This window comes from Odontesthes bonariensis, chromosome 18, assembly GCF_027942865.1.
Source record: "Odontesthes bonariensis isolate fOdoBon6 chromosome 18, fOdoBon6.hap1, whole genome shotgun sequence".
In the NCBI taxonomy this organism is placed as follows: Eukaryota; Metazoa; Chordata; class Actinopteri; order Atheriniformes; family Atherinopsidae; genus Odontesthes; species Odontesthes bonariensis.
This window is the reverse complement of record NC_134523.1, coordinates 4,051,901-4,070,952: the sequence shown is the minus strand read 5'-3', so window position 1 is coordinate 4,070,952 and position 19,052 is coordinate 4,051,901. Positions and strand designations below refer to the sequence as shown.

The 19,052-nt window shown below is 42.6% G+C and overlaps 1 protein-coding gene across 1 annotated transcript; it reads right to left on the bottom strand.

The window, feature by feature from the left end:
• Nucleotides 1-882: 882 nt before the first annotated feature.
• parp10 (poly(ADP-ribose) polymerase family member 10) lies at nt 883-15,044 on the bottom strand. The gene is made up of 11 exons (XM_075449520.1): nt 14,951-15,044; nt 12,981-13,156; nt 10,067-10,309; nt 8,451-8,681; nt 7,293-8,344; nt 6,093-6,305; nt 5,101-5,227; nt 4,001-5,017; nt 2,152-2,285; nt 1,885-2,059; nt 883-1,787 (listed from the first exon to the last, which is right to left on the bottom strand). The coding sequence occupies exons 2-11, from the start codon at nt 13,153-13,155 to the stop codon at nt 1,489-1,491; spliced, it is 3,666 nt and encodes a 1,221-aa protein (XP_075305635.1). The 5' UTR covers nt 13,156; nt 14,951-15,044; the 3' UTR covers nt 883-1,488.
• Nucleotides 15,045-19,052: the final 4,008 nt, after the last annotated feature.

Sequence of the window (19,052 nt, the reverse complement as noted above, 5' to 3'; positions counted from 1 at the left end):
ATACGAAATAAAGATCGATTTAATCTGAATTTTTGTTTTTTCTTTTGCCCACTTTTTCTATGTCAACGATAGTTTGAGGCATTCTGGAGAAAATGGGAGCAGAAATACACACAGGAGCAGATGCATTGGAACAACAGCTCAATGTCAACATCGAGAAGAAAACGAGCCTCGTAATGGTTTCTCAATTGAGTCTTTTATTTGTCTTTTCAAATCAAAGAGATCTCAACTAAGACCACAAACTTTATTTAAAAGAAAAATTATCAATCAATTGTAAACGTAAAAAAAAGGATAAGAATAAAATGCGTCATAGTCAACCAACTCCTGGACTGCAGTCTCAGATCAGAACACTGAAGCAGGCAGCAGACTGTGTTCATAAAGAAATCAAACTAACGAGGAACAGTAGACTGCGGTCATGATCCAACATGTTTGGAAAACAAAGCATAATTCACAGATTACTTACTTACTTATTTCTCTTAATCAGCGTACCAACGCACATCCCTTCAAAGCGCACAGCAGTTGTAACGGATGCAAAAGGTTAAAAAGTTACAACAGAACGTTGTTCCTGTGACTTAAAACTTCTCACTGTAAGGTAGTGGACTGCTGCTTCTCTTTCTGACACACAAATGTTCCATTTATTTAAATTATATTTAGAAGCTATTCTCACGGGACCCGAAAACAAAAATTTGGACAACGTAGTTAAGTCAAAGGAAATTGAAATTCCAGATAGCAAAAGTGGATGATAAATTGGTCAAATCAGCCCAGTTTGTTTGCTTTAGCCTCCTGCTGACGGGCACTTTTGGATGCTTGCAAGCATTGTCTGACTTTGTCTTTTTTAACACGTTATATCACATCAAATCAAGTCCCTTGAAAAATAAAGGTTAAAAAGGGAGTTTAAGGCTCCAGTTCCTCCACTTAAACTGATGTTTAATCTGGGCCCATCTTCCCCCTGCGCTTCTAAGCCGTTATTCTTTTGGGTGGCGAATACAAATATATTTGGTTCTTATTCTCCGTTATAGTGGATGACCGTTTAGCTTCCATGCAGGCAGAATAGTCTACTTCTCCAAACTGGGGACAATCGACGGTCTGTAATACACCGACTACTAAATAAGAGCTTTATGCAACCCCGGTTCAAAGAAAATAAACTGTCCCTCAAGGCAACGATACAATTTGCTCGAGTGTGAGCAATGTCGATAACTATCAAATTACAAGTGAAACTGAATGCATCAAGTGCTGCTGTGAAGAGATTGTGCGCCGAAAGGGTGCGCTTAAAAGATCGGGTCGGGCGAATGGATTGTTCCTTCAACACATTTGCCTAATTTGTAGTAGTGGGAAACGAAAAGCCCCAAAGAGCTTGAAAGGAAGTGTGAAACCTGTGCAGTTGCAACAAAAATTAAGCCCTTTATCATTCAGCTGCCCTTTTCAAATCATCGTATAAACATCAGAACAACATTGGCAGCCTTTTCTCCAGATAAACTCATCCACCCCCCCTCAGCGGAGGATTCGCTGACACGTGATGAGATATTCCGGAAAAGCTTGCGTGTCGTTGAAGATGACGAACATCGTCGGCTTGGTAATGTCGTCAGTCACGCTGTCGTATCGGAGGGGAATATCGCCCGTCTCCTTCAGCGGCGCCGTCTTCATCGAATGGCAGCCTTTCGTGAAGTCACCTGTGAGAACTTTAGACACGAAAACAAACTTGTATCCATCCGCGTTCGAGGGCGAGTACTGTTCCTGGACAGACAGAGCGGAGTTGACAGCAAAATACACGCCTTGTCCGTAGACTGTAGCTGCGTGGAAAGAAAAACAGACAGAATAAAGATTAGAAGAAACAAAACCAAAAGCAGCTTATGAGACAAAACAAAGCAACGATGACTCTGAACATACCATTCTTTCCACAGAAGCTTCTGTTGAACCCATGAACGCATATCTCCTTCACACTCCCCTCATTGGTGCCGTGGTAGAGGGTCCGTTCGATCTGAGGGTAGGTGGACCTCTGCAGTACGCTCACCTTCTTCAGCTTGTACTGGTTGTACAGCAGTCGGTTCATCAGCTTCTCCACCTTCAGAACAAAGAAGGAAAGAACAAAATGATCTCGTGTCAGTACAAAAGCGTCAAAGAAGCCGTTGCAAAAAGACGCATTGCGTTTTTCACCTTTATGATGCGGATTTTGCTGTGGTAATCTTGTATGGTCTCGTAGAAACTCTTCACCACGTTCTGAAATTCGTCAGATTCCTCGTCCACTTTGCTCGCTTCGGGCAGGTTCGACAGCAGGGACAATTCCTCCTCTGTTATCAAATGGTTTGGTTAGCGTCTTTGCTTTTGGAAGACACGGATATGGAGCCACGAAACTGACAAAAGGCAGCCAAATATTATGGCTCAAAGACATAACCCAATCTCTAAGCCCCCATTACCACCAGGGATCGAAGCTCATTTATCTGGGAAATCTTCTTCTTGCCAAATTCCTAATTTCTCTAATGAGAGCAAGATGGTGGTCAAGGTCAAGGATTTTGTCAAGGTTTCTCTAAAGGCTCTTATACACCAAATTATGTCAAAAATCATCCCCAACCACAGCACCCCCTGCTTCATCTGAGCAAAAAATAAATAAATAAATCAGACACAAACTCTTCGAGCTCAAAGGGAGAAAACGCAGATAAACAAAAAGCAGGTTTTTGTCCGTTGGATATTCCTTCGGTTCTTTTTGTATGGAACGCAGCTCGAGCTCAGTTGGGCATCTTTGATGTGTCTGGAAAACCTAATAAAACAGTATTTCACACTAATTATTTTGTACATTTATCCCTCAAACATTAAATGATAACAATGTGGTCAATCAGCCGAAATCAGAGCCGGAACAACACTGTAATAACCGAGAGGAAAGCATGGCTGGTAAAACCTGCAAACCCGCAGGACCGACCTTTTCTGCCGCACGAGAAGCTGCGGCGGTGCGCTGCTGCGGTGGGTCATGTGACGCGGCGAGGTGCTGGCAGGAAGTGTCACACTGCAGCGCATCGGACCACAGAGACTGGGATGACTTTGATTCTAAATTCCATTTCTGCTCTTAATCAATAAGCTGAAAGCGGACCGCCATGCACGTTATTTTCAGACTAAAGCCTAAACGTACCGTCATGTTTCTGCATTTTAGACCCGACCGGCAAAAAGAATAGCAGCTATCAATTAATGACAGCGGGTGGCACAGTCGTACCATTCAGTGGGAAATCATATGAACTTCAACAATAAAACACATCACTTTATCACTTCAGTTATTTGTATTATCCGTTCAAATGTTTAGAATAGATCTATTTTAAATTTATGCTTCGAAACACGCGGCTTAAAACTTAATCGCACGTTAATTGCATAGATCCAGCTGTTTTAGACACCAGTGAGTTCACGCCTTTAGACAACTAAACAGAACGCAGAGGGGTAATGCGTCTCTATACGATGGAGGAGCTACGGTGGGGTTTAACTCTGGGGGGGGGGGGCGGCACTCAGAGAGACCCTGAAACTGTTGAAAAGCACCTTCTGTGGATTCTCAGTGAGTACTGCTAAAAACCTCAAGACTATGGAGAGAATTTCATTTTAAAAAACAAACACAAATTGTAAACACTTCATAAAGGAAGATAAGACACGAGCTGAGAAATCACCGGGCCAGCCATCTTATACTTGGTTAGCACCGTTTGCCTTGTTCTCTTGGCCCCCCCAAACCCTCCATTTCCCTCATCCATCCTTCCATTTATCCTCTTTCTAGGCCTTTCCTACTCCCCTCGTTTCCAGTCAGCTCGGGCCAATAACTCCTGAGACAAACCCTCATTGCCGCTTGTCCTTTCACTTTAAACCAGTACGTTTTCACTGTGAAGCGAATCATAGTAGCTTCCCTGGATAGTTAACATCTTGAGCATCACTTGGCCAACTGCATTAAATTCTATTTTTGACTTGTGTTTTGCCTTTTTTTAAACACAGTTTCATGGCTCCAAACAGCCCAAATGCATCACAAATCTCCATTTACCTGGTACATCTTGGGTCAAATCCTCTAAGTCGGGTAACTTCCTGGAGATGGTCACAGACTTCCCTGAAGCTATGTTGTACTCTTGCATCTTCTCAAAGTTGATGATGTGGGGCTGATTGTCGAGCACAATGTCAACTTCCTGAAGCTTCATCCTCCAAGCGTTCTCTATGAATACCGTCGCGTCGGCAGAATAAGCCGTCGGGTTGGAGGAGGCCGGGTCGTGATGCTCCCACCGGACGGTCCTCAGGATTTCCTGATCCGTCACGGAGTTGGAAAGTTTCTCCAGTAGCAGCTTCGTGTCCCAAATCGCTCCCCTCAAATAGTCCTGAAACCCAGAAACGGCAATGATGGTTCCCTGAACCTCGATATTAACCGCGTGCTTCCGTGAGATCATCTCCAGACATTGCCTGTGGTAATCGGACATTCTTCTTATGCACTTGTCCTCCAGTTTCTCTTCGCCCTGTCTCTGGCTCACCTTCTTATTGAAGGCGATGTCCACCCGAATCAGGTCACAGCTATAACCTGCGTACACATCGAGCTGGATGGTGTTGGCTGCTTTTATTGCATCCTGTACGGAAGACTTGCTGCTTCCCTTCTCCGGCTGGTCCGCCCGTTTGCTCATGTCAGTACTACGAGAACAGCGCTCGTTTTGGATCATTGTCTTTGACAGCTCCAAGGCCTTTTGAAGCTGTTCCTCCTCATCTTTCAGGGACCACTGGCTTGACTCCATAGAGTACTGAATAGCCAAAGACAGCTGGGCCTCCTCTTCCAGATTGCTCGCGAGGCCCAGAACTCCATCATCCAACAGAAATGACCCACAGGCGGCATTCTGATCAGCTAAGAGCTGAGAAGCTTCAACGGCTGTCCCGTTAGGGTCCTGATCCGTCAGGCTGCCAGGTTCCTTTGCTGTGTACAGGTCCACATCGTCCATGTTGACCAGCTGATCTGCAGTGGGCACCCCCTCCTGCTGCTTTTCATCAACAGCTGAGACGATATTCTTCGCCTCATCTAAAAGGCCTACAAAGTTCAAAAGTTAAACAGTTAAAAGTTTAAAAGTAGAAAAAAAAAAAAAGAGGAATCAGGGGGAGAGAAGATGCTACCTCCGTCCGAAGCGCCTTCGGGACTCGTCTGCAATGGATCCGATTTCAACTCTTGTGCAGAGTCATTCGTAGACGCCCTCTGGAAGTTTTTGTTGGACATCACCTTCCATGCGGTTTCGAAAACATCCTGGAATAACAAATAAAATCTTTTTTTTCCCCCCATCAGCTCCAACTTCTTCTGCTTGAGGGACACTTGAGCTGATTCACATTTCCATGTTGTTCGGCAGATTATAAATAACAATCAGAGCTTTGAGAACAGTTTAGATTTCAGGAAGATGAAACTTTGCTCTACTTTTGTCCCTGCTCTCAGCAGCTATTAGAGCTCGACTCCCCCATGAGAATATCTCCCTGCTTCTCCAAACAGAGAGCGTTCTGACCGCTGCCTACTGCAGGTAAGGTACTAACTACTTGTGAGTACGTCACACAACCTTATTTAAAAAAAAAAAAAAAACTATCCCTTTAAAGAGACAGGAGCTACAACAAAGCTGACAAGAAATTTGGCAGGTGCAGCTTTAGATCTATTTCAGTGGGCCATCAAAATAAAAATCAAGGACCTGTAAAATGAGATGATTTTAGGCTCTAAAACAGAAGAAACCATCAGAAGGGTTTAAAAAAAAAATACACGATGCCTGCGTCGTTTGGGAATATACTCATTGTACCCGTTCATTTTGGATGAACAGGTGTATTCGAACTTTTGACTGGTACGGCTCATGTGTGGCAATTGGGGAAAAAAACTACAAAAAAAAAAACTACAACAAAAAAAAAAAAACACTACAGCATTCAGCAGGCAACTCATTCAGGACAGTGAGGAGAACTGAGCCTCTGCCTTGTTATGCTGGTATGCTCCGACCTCAAGGTAGACAGATAATAAAGCTAAACAACAACTGGTATATGTGGCCAGCAGAGACAAAGCCTGGAGTTGCACAGCTTTAAAAGGACAAAAAATACACAACATCTTACAAAATGTCTGCTTTGTTCCATCATGGCCTTACCTGGTATCCTAGGGGCTGCCAGCGCACGCACTTTGGGTTGATGTAGACCTGAAACTTAGTCTCCATCTCATTAATAATGCTCCTGCACTCCTGTTCATCTAAAAACCGAGTTACTCCTGGAGCATTTACTGTGATGGTTTTGGTGCAGATAGAGGAGACGACGCCTTGAAGCACCTCCTCTGCCATTTGGCAAGCGACCGCGTGGCCGTGGATCTTTCAGGTTCATTCACAAATACACACAAAATATTGATGAGACAAGGGATGAGACTTAAAGAGTAAACACTTTGTAGAAAATAATCTCTTTTTTTTTTAAAAAGAAGGATTTGTACTAGGGCTGGGCGAGTTAACGCGATAATAACGAGTTAACTCGTTGATTATTTAACGTCGATAAATATTTCATCGCGCATTAACGCAGGTTTTTAAAACAAAATGTGTTTATTATTTTTTGGGACTTTTGTGCCTTTAATTGATAGGAAAGTTTAGAAAGACAGGGAGCAGGGGGCAGAGAGAGGGGGAACTACACGCAGCACAGGGCCATCCGATGTGGGACTTGGACCGGGGCCAGCTGCAGCGAGGACTATAGCCTCTGTACATGGGGCGCCTGCTCAACCCACTTATTATTTGTTTTATAATTGTAAAAGTCTGCTGCTGTCTGCTGTGGAACCGGAAAAGAAAGTAATCGGCGGATCCACCAAACATGGAGAAGGGTACGGAACTTTTACTCGGCCATTTTCATTTTAAAGTTCTTCCAGACGGCGGAGTCGACAGAACCAAAGTCATCTGTAAACACTGCCAAGTTGAATTGTCTTCTCAGCGTAGTAGTTCCAGTCTAAAATATCACTTAAAGGCAAAACACACAACTGATAGCAGCAAGTCATTCAAGGAAACAGACAGTGGAGCGAGGCTTCTACATAAAAACTACAGAAAGATGCTGATGTTAAAAGTGTGTTTGCACAACAAATGTTATGGCACTTTCATTCATATGGCAGCACATTTAAAATAAAGCTAAATGCTAAAAGCTATACACTACTTTTGGATTCATTTTTGGATTTTGCGTACAAACGCGATTAATCGTGACTAATCAGGGAAATCATGTGATTAATTAGATTAAAAATTTTAATCGTCGCCCAGCCCTAATTTGTACATTTTTTATGGTAAAAAAGTTTCTTGTTTTACATGTAATACTGATGCACCACATACCTTTAACCCTGAAGCATCCTCGGCCTCCAGTGGAAAAATAGACACCTGGTCCATGTCAACCAACAGCTGATGACAATGAATCTGCATGTACTTCAGCATGCCTGGGTCCATGGAGATCACCGTCTCCCTCTCGATGGGGGTTGACAGAAACTTTATGATTGCAGTCTGCTTCTCGTTCTCCATTCCTTTCAGAGTCAAGACATCAATATTCCCTCCTCGCTCCCACGCCTTCACAGAGACAAAACCCAGCGTCTGCAGGAACTCGGACCACTCTCTGCAATACATAATGCACTCATGTTCCTCGCTCACAGGTATGCTGAAGTTACACAGTTGGGATTTTAAAAAGTCACCGGCTTGGTTGGCTGAGTTCTGAGTTAAGGATGTTACCGTGACATTAGAGTCAGACACGGTGTACATGGCAGGCGAGTCGCTTTGAATCATGGATTTAATTAGCTGCTCTTTCACATCTTCTCTTGCCAGAAACGCAGCCTTTTCCAGCTCAAGGGTGAAATGTACTCCTACCATCTTACCAATAAAGTCCAGGATCCTTTGTTTTAGCTGCTCCAACTGAAGTCTGTTGGGTCCTGCAATGTCCACACCGTCACCATGTTTCATTTGGATGCTAAAATTTGGGTTAGCTTTTTGTATGTCTTGGTAAAAAGTGCTACATTGAAGCAATGTGTATTTCACTGGGTCGGTGATGATAATATGGGATGATAGTGTTTGTTCTTCCTCAGTTTGAGCCTCCATGGCTACCTCTGCCACCTCTGCTGCCGTTTCACACGCAGGAGTTTCCACGGCCATCTGAGAGGAGAGGGGGCTGCTGTCCGACGGCCCAGCCGCAGCGGACTGGTCTGCCTCCATCAGGACGGGACTGGTCTGCATCTGAATTTCATTCGGCTCCTCTGAGCTGTTCCTCGGGCCATCTTGGCTCTCAACGTCAGCATCTTGCGACGGTGAACTCTCCGCAGGTTGAAGAAAGTCAAAGTAGGGCTTCACTGCAAGTTCAGCATCATCTAGTTTGTGTTGACGGTCCACGATGAAGTCCACAGCTGTTTGAAAAAAAATAAATAAATTTAAAAAAAAGAGACATTTTGTTTCATTGTAAACGCCGACAGAGCAACAGCTGCAGTAAAGGCTGCACAGTGCAAAACTTACACTCGTGGTTTGCAAAGGACACCTTGGCCGTGCCCTCTGCCAGCATGGTGACCTCCTTCACCGTCTGACGTCCACCTCGCTCGCTCTCAAAGTACAAAGTGAGCAGGTCTGCTGTGGTGCCAGGGTGCAGGTTCTCCACGAGGACCGAGTCGCTTTGCTCGATCTGTTCAAGCGTTACCTCAGCCCCGTCGAGTCTCCTCTTGGAGAATTTTGTGCTGAGAGTTTGGAAATCTGTTGAACAAGAAAAACATTTTAAAGAGACATAAAAAATAATAAAAAAAACTACAGACTGGCAGTGCAGTGGCAAATGGACCGCACTTTTATATGCTTCTATATATGCAGTGCTTTTTCCGTCATGCACACAATCACACAGTGATGAGCACATTGAGGGAAATGTGGCTTTGTTTCTGAACCTAGTTTTGACAAAAACCCCCGACCTCCCGACTGATAGACGACCAATCTGCCACCTGAGAGACCTTTCTGTGAAGATGCAGCAGGGTTCGGCCAAGCTTTAAAGTGATACTCCGGAGTAAATTCAACCTGGGGTCATATGAACGGTGATATCCAGCCAAGTAGCCCACCCGCAGTTTTTTCGATATTGGCTGAACATCAGCTGAGTTACTGAGTTATCCCGAATAGCTTTGTACAAGGGTTAATGGATCCAGGTCCGTATCTCCAAAATTACCACACTAAAATCACATGCCATGACACCAAACTTCTACAGTAGTACAAAAATGGTCTGTACTCACAAAGCGATGCATTTGGAAGTTTGAAAATAGTCCAGGAGTTTATTATTATCAACACAAGCCTGATAGCTTCTCTGCAGCTAAAGCTACGTCGACGTCACTCCAAGGAGCTGGGAGCTTCAAAGTAAGATGAGGGTTGATCTACTACTGTAGACAACAAAGTATATGCTATATTCTACATGTTTTTTTATGAATTTTTATGTTGTAGAGTTGTGAAATTATTTTATCAATGGAGAAATTGAGCAGCCTTGCTTTGTTGTCTACAGTAGTAGATCAACCCTCATCTTACTTTGAAGCTCCCAGCGCCTTGGAGTGACGTCGACGTAGCTTTAGCTGCAGAGAAGCTATCAGGCTTGTGTTGATAATAATAAACTCCTGGACTATTTTCAAACTTCCAAATGCATCGCTTTGTGAGTACAGACCATATTTGTACTACTGTAGAAGTTTGGTGTCATGGCATGTGATTTTAGTGTGGTAATTTTGGAGATACGGACCTGGATCCATTAACCCTTGTACAAAGCTATTCGGGATAACTCAGTAACTCAGCTGATGTTCAGCCAATATCGAAAAAACTGCGGGTGGGCTACTTGGCTGGATATCACCGTTCATATGACCCCAGGTTGAATTTACTCCGGAGTATCACTTTAAGCTAAATGTTAATGTTAGCCTGCCAACATTCCCACAGCAGCCACACTTTTAACCATTTTCATGGTTTCAGTTTTGCATGTTTAGCACACTAGCTGTAGACAGTTGGGTAATATGAAGACTGGATTCAGTAATGATGACAATAAGTAGAAAAGTAAACATTAAAAGGTATCACAAACGTGTTTTGGATACATCATTTCTACTAAGAAGTTTGTACATTTAGACCTTTTGAGAGGGGTTGGTTGAGATGAATGAGGACGAAATCTGTGCCTGGTGAGGGATGCAGGATGTAGTCAGTCATGCTCAGGCCCATCATGTTCTCCACGTAGAGCTCGATCATCTCCACGTTGGTGCCGGGCTTGATCCCTCTCAGGAGCAGTCTGCAGCAGTCCTTTGGCGGAGACTTTCGCACAGTCAGCTCAACATTATGAAGAACATGGTGTCCTTTGGACAGCACTCTGGCTGCAGCTGTCAAAGTGGTTAGAGCAGAAATAAAAGAGTTATAATACAGCATGTGAAGGACCAATTACTGCCCTCTCTGCATTCCGGCACTCTGGAGCACAGCGACACCTTGTTTTCACTTTAATGCTTCCAGACACAAGTGAAACAGTGATGTTCACAAGCTTTTGGACTGCAGTCTCAGCTCATTGCAGAAAGAACATAGATTTTAAGGAGTATCTTATCAACTTGTAGGTTGACATTCATTCATTCCATCTCCAGTCATGTGAAAAAGAAAAAAGAACACGCTTTTTTCAGTTCTAAGGTCATATGTATCAGGACAGAGTAAATATTAGGTGACTAGAACCTCAGATCAACAACAATACAGGACATATGACAACATGCCTTTATTCATGTAACAAATAAAGGGTGATTTGCCCCTGAACACTGCTCCTCTGGCTTGGTTGTACACTTTGACATTTTGTGTCCAGATGCAGCAGCTGTTTTCAGCAAAAGGTAGGAAGAAAAAAAAAAAAAGAAATCCACATAAATGAGCAGGCACGCACAGATGGAAGCTCAATAGTTTCAGCAGCATTTAGCAGCTTTCTCTTATGTCCTGGTGGAGACCAAAGCAAAGAGGGAATATTCTATGCTTGAAGTGTAAATAATAGCCACATTCGGACAGAGCCGTTCTAAGAACGTTCCTCCTCGAATTTCGTTCTGATAACTGTCCTTCCTCGGGGGAACTGTTTCAGTTTGCATTCGCACATGAGTCGGGACCTGATAGAGACTGATGGGACGCAGCCGTCTGCGACAGTGACGTGTTACTTTAGCGCCACATTCAACAACAAAACAAAACAAAACCAAACCTGAGAAAAGTAAGGAGAGTAGAAAAAACACCACCAAGAAGCTAATATGGAGAGCGGGGAGGCCACCGTGTTCATGGTCTGCATGATGGTGATATTAATCATGGACGATCACATCAGGCGTCTAACATGGAGGCTGGAAGAGCTCAGAGAGAGAGTCAGGAGACGAAGGATCGAGCGCAGGCCATACTTCTTTGTTTCATGAAGGAAGGAGAGCAGAGCGCCGCAGACAAAGGAGACCACGTGTAAGTTTAACTTATTAAACACGCGTAGGTTGTGTCCGTGTCGTATGAGGAAACTTTTCAGCCGTGACAGCATGACAAGGGGCGGAGCTACCGACCACCACACACCTCCGTCAGATGTGTTCCTATAGAACCAGAACAGACCCAGCTGAGGAGAAGGAGCTAAAATGGTTATAGGAACTGAGGGCTGTGGTCACGAGTTCCTGTATGTGCAAATGCACCTAATGTTGTTAAAACATAGTCAGGATGTCATCTTAAAAAAAAAAAAAAAGAAGCTGTATCTCGTGATTTTGTAAACAGCTTGTTTCTTTAGTCAGTGCTTCATAAATAAGGTGCTGACAACATAACAATCAATTTATTGGCATAATGTGCAGCTCTCTTGAGATCCCACCACAGCAGCTCGATCAGGCTGAGGTCTGGACTTTAACTGCACCATTGCAGCTCCTTGATTCTTCCCTTTTTCAGACATTCTGCTGTAGATCTGCTGCTGTGTTTGGGATCATTGTCCCGTTGATGAGCCAGTTTCAGCCCAGCTTTAGCTGTCAGACAGACGGCCTCACATTTGACTCTAGAATACTTTGGCATACAGAGGAGTTCATGGTGGACTCAATGACTGCAAGGTGCCCAGGTCCTGTGGCTGCAGAACCAGCCCACATCATCAGCCCTCCACCACCGTGCTTGACAGCTGGTGTGAGGTGTTTGTGCTGATATGCTGTGTTTGGTTTTCTCCAAACATGCTGCTGTGCTTTATGAGCAAACATTTCCACTTTGGTCTCATCTGTCCAAAGGACATTGTTGCAGTCTTGTTGTTTGTTCAGATGTAACTTTACAAACCTAAGCTGTGCTCCTACAACCCTTCCAAACAAGCTGTACTTGTTCAGTCTTTTTTCTCATTATACTGTCATGAACTTTAACATCTAACATGCTAATTGAGGCTTGCAGAGTCTGAGATGTAGCTCTTGGGTTTTTTTGGACCTTGGGGTGACCTTGCTGGGACGTCCACTCCTGGGAAGATTGACAGCTGTTTGAATGTTTTCCACTTGTGTATAATCTATCTCTCAGTTGGATGGACTCCAGATTGTTTAGAAATGACCTTATAACCTTTCCCAGATTGACGGTAAGCCACAATTGCTTCTTGAAGATCACTGCAGATGTCTTTCCTCCTCCACCTGAATGCTCCAGAGCAGCAAACTGACGGAACTTCTGCTTTTACAGAGGTGCACGTTAACCTTTTAATTCTTATGGACGCAGTACGAGTGGACTTTTCACACCGCTTCTGCATTTTGACTTAGTTTTTGTTAAATATACAACAACAAAGTGTAATATGTGGTTATGTTAATTTTGAGGTTGTATCCGTCTAATTTCAGGACCTGAAAAGGACCAAAAGACTGTTTGTTTCTTATTATGTCCTAATAAGTTAAACCTTTGAACCTATATAGGGTGAACTTTATTTTTGACACAACTGTATGTCTGAATAAGATAAAGTACAAATATCCTAACAAATAACAAGAGCCTTCAACAGCTGAAGAAACTTAATTATATATGACAACACTTCAAAAATGTCCAAGATACACATGCGTTATTGGGACTTGCCTTCTGCCTCCTCAAAAACCAGTATGGCACGGTTGTCCTTCTTCTCCACAGATTCAAGCCCACCTCCCCCTGAACGCCTCTTATTCTCAAAGTAGAGATACAGCAGCTCTTCATCGATTCCGTCGGGCAGAGCCAGCACCTCCACTGTCCTCTCCTCCAGGCTTTCAACAGGCATCCTAAAGACACAGAGACATGAAGAACCAATTAAAAGTTTGGACCCCCTTACTCGTGTGTATTTTCATCTTATCGTTTACTTATTTAAGGCTCTTCAGATTTCAAATGCGTCCTTAAAGGGATAGTTCGCCTCTTTTGACATGAAGCTGTATGACATCCCATATTAGCAATGTCATTTATGAACATTTTCTTACCCCCTGCTGCGTCCTGTGAGCCGAGTTCCAGCCTCGTTTTGGTGTTGATGAAGGTAGTCCGGCTAGTTGGCTGGGGTTTAAAAAATAAAGCGTTTTGCTTCTCAAAACAATATGTGTTCAAAAGAGTAATACATTTGCATCACAAAATCGCTCATCTAGAAAAAGTCAGACCTCAAAATCGCTTGGCACTATTTTCTCTCTACCTTCGTATCACAGGTGCAGCTGTCGGCAGGTGGCAGCACGCAGTGATATGAAGGGAGAGAAAATAGCGCCAAGCGATTGTGAGGTCTGACGTTTTCTAGATGAGCGATTTTGTGATGCAAATGTATTACTCTGTTGAACGCATATTGTTTTGAGAAGCAAAACGCTTTATTTTTTAAGCCCCAGCCAACTAGCCGGACTACCTTCATCAACACCAAAACGAGGCTGGAACTCTGCTCACAGGACGCAGCAGGGGGTAAGTCAAATTTAATAAATGATATTGCTAATATGGGATGTCATACAGCTTCATGTCAAAAGAGGCGAACTATCCCTTTCAAGTGTTGTAGAAAAAACATCAAAAGCCAAGATGAAACTGGCCCTAATGATGACCATCCAAATATCAGGAGGGCCGAGGCTCACCTCCGCTGGGGAGGATCATTTCATTAGTTACAAGCCTCAGAAATCTTCAGGTAACTGCAGCATTCTGCAGCCACATGCTGTCCTATGTTGGGCCCACATTATACCACTAAGCTATTAAAGGGTTATTTAACCAAGAGCAACAGTGAAAGAGTGCCATCACATCACATAGTTTCCACAGTCGCCCGATTTTAACCCAAAATAAGATGGTTTGGCATGAGTAGAACGATAAGAGTGAAAGAAACGCATCTGTCTGTTGGAAAAACATTCAAGGTTATTACCTCATAAACATAGCCAAGAGCCAAGGGTAAAAATGTCACCTAAGCAATAGCATCATTATGTATTTTTCTTACTTTGACCACGTGACTGCGTGTGTGTTATCTTACAGTTTGGGCATCCAGGTAACGTCAGGACTACGTCTCAGTCTGGACTTTTTACAGATTAATTACAACAGACTTAAATTCAAGTGCGTTTTGAAAGTAGCTACGTCACTAAGCACATTGGGTGGCATTGAGCACTTCATTTTAAACGTGTTTCATCGGTAATTGTAACAATTTATCCACGTTTGCTGAGGTGCAGCTTGAGAATTAGCCTGTGTACATTTTGACTGTGGCCTACACACCGCTAAAAGCTTGCCTGCATTACAGGAAGTCCGCCCATTTTTCACTCGTATTGTTTAAGGACTTAAAATGCCAGGCTGCTGTTTTTAAACCGAAGAGAGAAGACATGCCTCGCTTTCAAGCTACGTAGCTGTGGCGCAGTTTTTATTAAATGTGGTGGGGTTTTTTCCAACCTAAAAGTTCCTACAGCAGGGGTCTGCGCTGTCATACAGCACGCTACAAAGTGAAACCAGTACGCCTAGTTGCTAAGTTGTTTTTTTAACACTAAAGCTGTGCTCTTTCGCGGGAGCTCTTTGTTTTAACTACAGAAGAAAATTAATATTATTTTCACAAGTCGCTGACACGATTTTACAGCTATTCTTACCTGTGCTACAAGGAAAACATTGGCTCAAGTCGGACTCGAGTGTCGAGGACTTCCTTGTTGTGCTGCTTGTTGAACGTCGGGTGGCGTCATCAGTTTATCTACGTGTTAAAGGGGCACTGCGAGTTTTTTGACGTGCGTAGGATGTACTTTGAGCTCGAGCGCCAAAATCAGCTCAACGCAAGACGTGGTGATTTAAAAACTGAGGGAGAAGTCAAGATTAATGAATAGAATTGAACTCGAGCGGTAGTGAATGGACTTTTAGCACTTCGCTGGCCTTTTACCATGTGTTTAAGAAAACAAACAGGATCATTGTAATGGCTCAGAGAGGCCTGTAGTCGGCAGTATTTTGCGAAATGATATATTCTTTTATGTATTTTTAATGCTTCTTCCACTCCCTGCTGCAATGATTTTATTTTATGTGAAGCACTTTGAATTGTTTTGTACATGAAATGTGCTACACGAATAAATTTGAATACGCAACTACTGCTTATGAAGAATAATCACAAATGGAAAAATAAGACGCGCTACAACATTACAATTTCCCTTTGGGATTGATAAACTTGGGGGAAAAAAAGAAAAAGTCATTTAATTTAATTTAATTTTAATTTCATACAGAGCGGCACTGTTTTAGTTGGAAGATCAAATTAAGCACATAGTCAAGATTTTCTAAAATTTGACTGATGTTTGTAAAAAAATCCTATCGTAGCCCTTTTTTCAATCCAACAAAGTCCAAGAATCCCCACAACGGAAGTCTCAGTAAATTGGGGTTATTGTGGTACTAAAATCTCATTTCAAGCACGAGCAGACACTACACCTCTTGTCTCCATGGACACCAACCGAGGAACACTTCATTCTACAGGACAGACACACAAAAGGTCGCCTCACCTCTTCACGAGCTGACTTGGACCATGATAATATAATACATCCATGACTTGGACCGAGAAGAATGTGCTTGGTTTTTAAGTCGGAGCTTGGGTGAAATGAAAACAGACTTGTTTGGACACGGGGATGACGCAGAAACATTCACCCCCTAACAATACCATTATCATACTCAAGCATAGCGATGGGAATGTCATGGGCTTTGGGCTCGTTTATTTATTTTCTGTCAGGCAGTGGGCCAGTGTAACAATTTCAAACTAAAGAGCATGATGTGGAAAAAAGGATATAGCAGGCAGTTTGTAGAAAAATCCCCACCTGAATCCCTTCCAGAATCTTTGGAGAACAATGAAGACAAAAATACGCTTTCCACTCCACAGCGTATAGAAACATTACTCCCTAAACTGCGACATTACCAGCACAGAAAGTTTTCTGTCCATGTAGTTAACTGAAGCTAGGATAGTAACGTTTGCTAATGAGCTAGTTTTAACATCAGGAATAGCTGGTTTTCTTTAAGATTTTAGAGATTTATTTCAGGGAACTTTGTTATTTTGTGGAAACTCAAATATCCTAAACACACCAATAATAATATGATTGAATACCATGAGAATATATAAATGTAAACAGTTTAAGAAGCACCACCTTTTTTTACTTTGGAAATTAATGTTACTATTAATTACTGTGACGGCTGGCTTTGGCACCTTGTCATCAAAGCTTAGTTCAACTGTCAGAAATCTGGGCGTGACCTTTGACCTTTGATCTGAGGTCGGACAAACAAATGAACAATGTCGTCAGGACTAGTTTTTTCCAGCTGCGTCTCCTGGCCAAAGTTAAAACGTTTTTAAGTCGTCGTGACCTTGAAAAAGCCATCCATGCCCTAATAAGTTCAAGGTTAGACTATTGCAATGCTCTTTATGTGGGCGTCTCCCAGTCTTCTCTCAGTCGCCTTCAGCTGGTGCAAAACGCTGCTGCCCGTCTTTTAACCAACACCAACAGACGTGTGCACATCACTCCTGTTCTTAACTCCCTCCACTGGCTTCCTGTCCTTTAGAGAATTGATTTTAAACTTTTAATGTTGTTTTTTAAAGCTCTTAACGGCCTCGCCCGATCATATTTATCTGAGCTTTAACAGTCCGAAATCCTGGTAGAGCTCTGAGGTCAACAGATCAGTTTCTGCTGGAAGTGCCCAGGTCAGAATACAAACCCTGGGGTGAGCGAGCCTTTTCCCAAAGCTGCCCCCAGGCTCTGGAATAAGCCCCCCGTCCTGCTGCGTCTTATTTCTGACCTGGGCCTCTTCAAAAACCTACTCATTTAGGATTGCTTTTAATAGCCAGTAGTATGATGACACTTTTATCTTGTTTTATCTTATTTGATTTTGTTGTATTTTATTGCTTTCACTGTTCTTTTGTTCTTTTGTTGTTTTTATTTGTTTTGACTTATTCTTCTCTTTATTTATTAACTGCTGTAAAGCACTTTGGTACATCGTAATGATTGTCTGTAAAGGGCTGTATAAATAAAATACATTTACATTTACATTAAGGGAGTGGTAGTGACAGATTTCACTTAATGTGAAGTGTGAAGTGATTAACTGTCCACTGCAAATTGTTTAACATTTTCATTCACATGATATGTAATATCTTATCATCTGGGCTGCACAGTGGTGTGTGGTTAGAACAGTCAGCATTGAGGTTTCTGGTTCGAAGCCCCCAGCTGAACCAGAATCCCTGAACTGGGATAAGCGGGTATAGAAACTGGATGGCTCCTGCCCTCTTTTCTCACTTGTTTATATACATTTCGGGTCCTGGGAAACCTATTGGTCGAGTAAAGACTTTACATGACAATCAAAATTTGACATGGGTATGAGTAACTTTGGGATGAACTGTACCTATACTATAACAATGCTACTTTTTGACTTTTTGGAAACGTTACTTTTACGATACTATATTTTCTCAAGCTAACACAAAGAATATTTCTGAATACGGGACTTTTACTTGTGGGAGGATACATTGTCTTTGTGGTAAAACTGAACATCAGGTGCATATGCACGTTTTAATGCCATCTGATAATGAGGCTAAATGTGTATCGGTGCCAAATACCGATTCGAGGGAATGGGATTATGTAACCTGCATTCATTTAAAGACTCATTTAAGTCAATTTAAACAGAGGCACGCAACGGGCAATTTAAATGTTATCTTGTTCAGTCATAAAGTGCAATTGGCAGCAGGCGGATCTCTAAGATTTAATTGCATTTTAATTTTGTTACAGACAAAGCCTGCCAGGCCAGTAGACTTCCTCGCACTATAATATGAGCCTTTACTGGCTCATAGCATGTTTGTTTTGTGTAAAAAATGATGCCATTTGCAGTACTAGTGTAAATAGGTACGGGGTTGAAAGAATACCAGATTGCTGATTCTATAACAGAGCAACACGTATCTTCCAACAAACCTCACAGTTTTTCCTCAACACAGTATAAAATGAGACATTGTTGTTATCTGGTGTGTTTGTTAACCATAAGGACAGCAGGAGACCTGTTCCAAGCATCTCAAAGAGGATGCTCCTCGCTGGATTTAGTGTTTCTTGTCGTCCTCGGTCCCAGACTGACCTCACGCTGTTGAGATGAAAGCTCTGTTGGGGGCTATACAGTATGCTCCAGGACTTATTGTTCATTCTATAGCCGAATGTAGTTCTTGTTTACTCTGGCTGTATGTCAAAGCTTGTTGCAAGGCTCAGGAATAAATTAGGCACACACCTGGCGCCTTACTATCCGTGTTGAATGGTGGATAAGAAAATAAATATGTAATGTGCCAAAAACTTGAGCACAACATGCATGTTGCCATGGAAAATGAAGTAGCTGCTGAAACTAAGTTAAATAACTTATTACTTTAACTTTAACAATCTTTTTGTTCAGCTTATACATGGATAATCAAGAGGCCGGACCGAGCATTCTGAAACTTTAATGTCGCATATATAGTGCATGAAGGCGGACCTATAAATACTGTAGGTGTGAATAGGACTCCACAGGCTTAAAAGTATGAATCTATTTCTTAAAATCACTAACGTGAACACCGGAAATAAACAGCAGTTGCGTATTTGAAGCAAAAAGAGGAATCAAATGAAAACTCTGGAACTTGCTGGCATTCATACACTTTTATTATAAACCTATTGGCTGTAGTGAGCAACGCTGGGGGAAAAAAGTTCACACTACTGACAACCACATTGAGAAGGG